At 47.9% G+C, this 1,453-nt stretch overlaps 1 protein-coding gene across 1 annotated transcript; it reads right to left on the bottom strand.

The window, feature by feature from the left end:
- Window positions 1–478: 478 nt before the first annotated feature.
- Window positions 479–1,133, bottom strand: LOC100765692 (40S ribosomal protein S8-like). The gene is given in 2 exon segments (XM_035452969.1): window positions 479–541; window positions 543–1,133. Coding segments are annotated over 2 exon segments (612 nt in total). The 5' UTR covers window positions 1,115–1,133; the 3' UTR covers window positions 479–501.
- Window positions 1,134–1,453: the final 320 nt, after the last annotated feature.

Here is a 1,453-nt window from a genome sequence, read left to right on the forward strand (position 1 = left end):
GGTTTTCTTTTCCCCTTTTTTTCCCTCCCCCCTTCCTTCCTTCCTTCCTTCCTTCCTTCCTTCCTTCCTTCCTTCCTTCTTCCCTCCTTCCCCCATCTCCCTCCCCTCTCTCTCTTTCCCTCCCTCTCTCTTTCTTTTTTCAGACAGATTCTCTATATGTAGCCTTGGCTGTCCTGGAATATGATTAGGCTGACCTTGAACTCACTTCGGCCTCCAGAGATTACAGGTGTGTACCACACAAGCCACTACTGCAGGTCTCTGAAATACAGGGAATTTAGTAGAGGGAATTGGTTATACAAAGGTGGGCGATCTGAGATGCTAATGAAGGGAGATGAAAGCACCCAGAAATAACAAACACAGGAAACCACACCTGTCCCTAAGGTCGGGGATAATAGGAAGACTGGTACTATTAAAGCTTACCAGGTAAGGCAGTGGTCTCAACCTTCCTAACACTTTCTTTCTTTCTTTTTTTTTTTTTTTTTACATGAGCTATGAATGAGTTTATTTGCCTTTCCGGGCTTTGATCTTCCTCAGGTAGAAGCTCCTTGCCTTCTAGCACATAGCCATCTGCTCTGCCGCACTGGCCTGGTCTTGAGGCAATACAGGCAAGAAGCTTGCCCTGCTGGAACTGCTCCTCCAGAAGGCTGCTGATTTTGGCATTCTTTTTCCTCTCATCGTATTTCTTTTGAATTTTCTTTGATCGCTTTTTGTTTAATATTTCTTCCTCCTCGGGAGTCAGCTTGGCCCCCTTCTTGCGGCCCAGGGGCAGTGCATAGTGGGACTGCCAGTACGGTGTGCTGTCGATGAGCACAATGCAGTTCTTGACCAGGGTCTTGGTGCGGACCAACTCGTTATTGGATGCGTTGTACACAACGTCAATGATCCTTGTTTTTCGAGTACAGCACTCAGAGCCCCAGGAAAAGTTTCCCACGTCCAACCTTAGGGCACGGTACTTCTTATTGCCTCCTCGAACTCGGACTGTGTGTATACGACGAGGACCAATCTTCGTGTTGGCAGCAGGCCGTCCCAGCTCATACTTCCGCTTCTTGTGGTAGGGCTTTCTCTTACCCCCGGTCTTGCGGCGCTTGTGCCAGTTGTCCCGAGAGATGCCCATCGCTCTGCGCTGGCTGGAAAGAGCTCCTAACACTTTCATACAGCTCCTCATGCTGAGGTGACCTCCTCAACCATAACATTATTGTCATTGCTACTTCATAACTGTAATTTTGCTGCTGTTATGAATTGTAAGTATCTGATAAACAGGATAGCTGATATTTGACCCTAAGGGAGTCATTCCCCACAGGTTGAGAAACACCTGGGGGGGCTGTAAGTTGAGGACTGCCATGGGGTCTGAAGTCATGGCAGGATTTGATGGTATGGGAGAGGCACAGATTGTGTGAGATACTGCTGTAAACAGAGGGAACATCTTGTCGTTCACTTCTTCCTACCCTTTAAT

Source organism: Cricetulus griseus, assembly GCF_003668045.3.
Source record: "Cricetulus griseus strain 17A/GY chromosome 1 unlocalized genomic scaffold, alternate assembly CriGri-PICRH-1.0 chr1_1, whole genome shotgun sequence".
NCBI classification, from domain to species: Eukaryota; Metazoa; Chordata; class Mammalia; order Rodentia; family Cricetidae; genus Cricetulus; species Cricetulus griseus.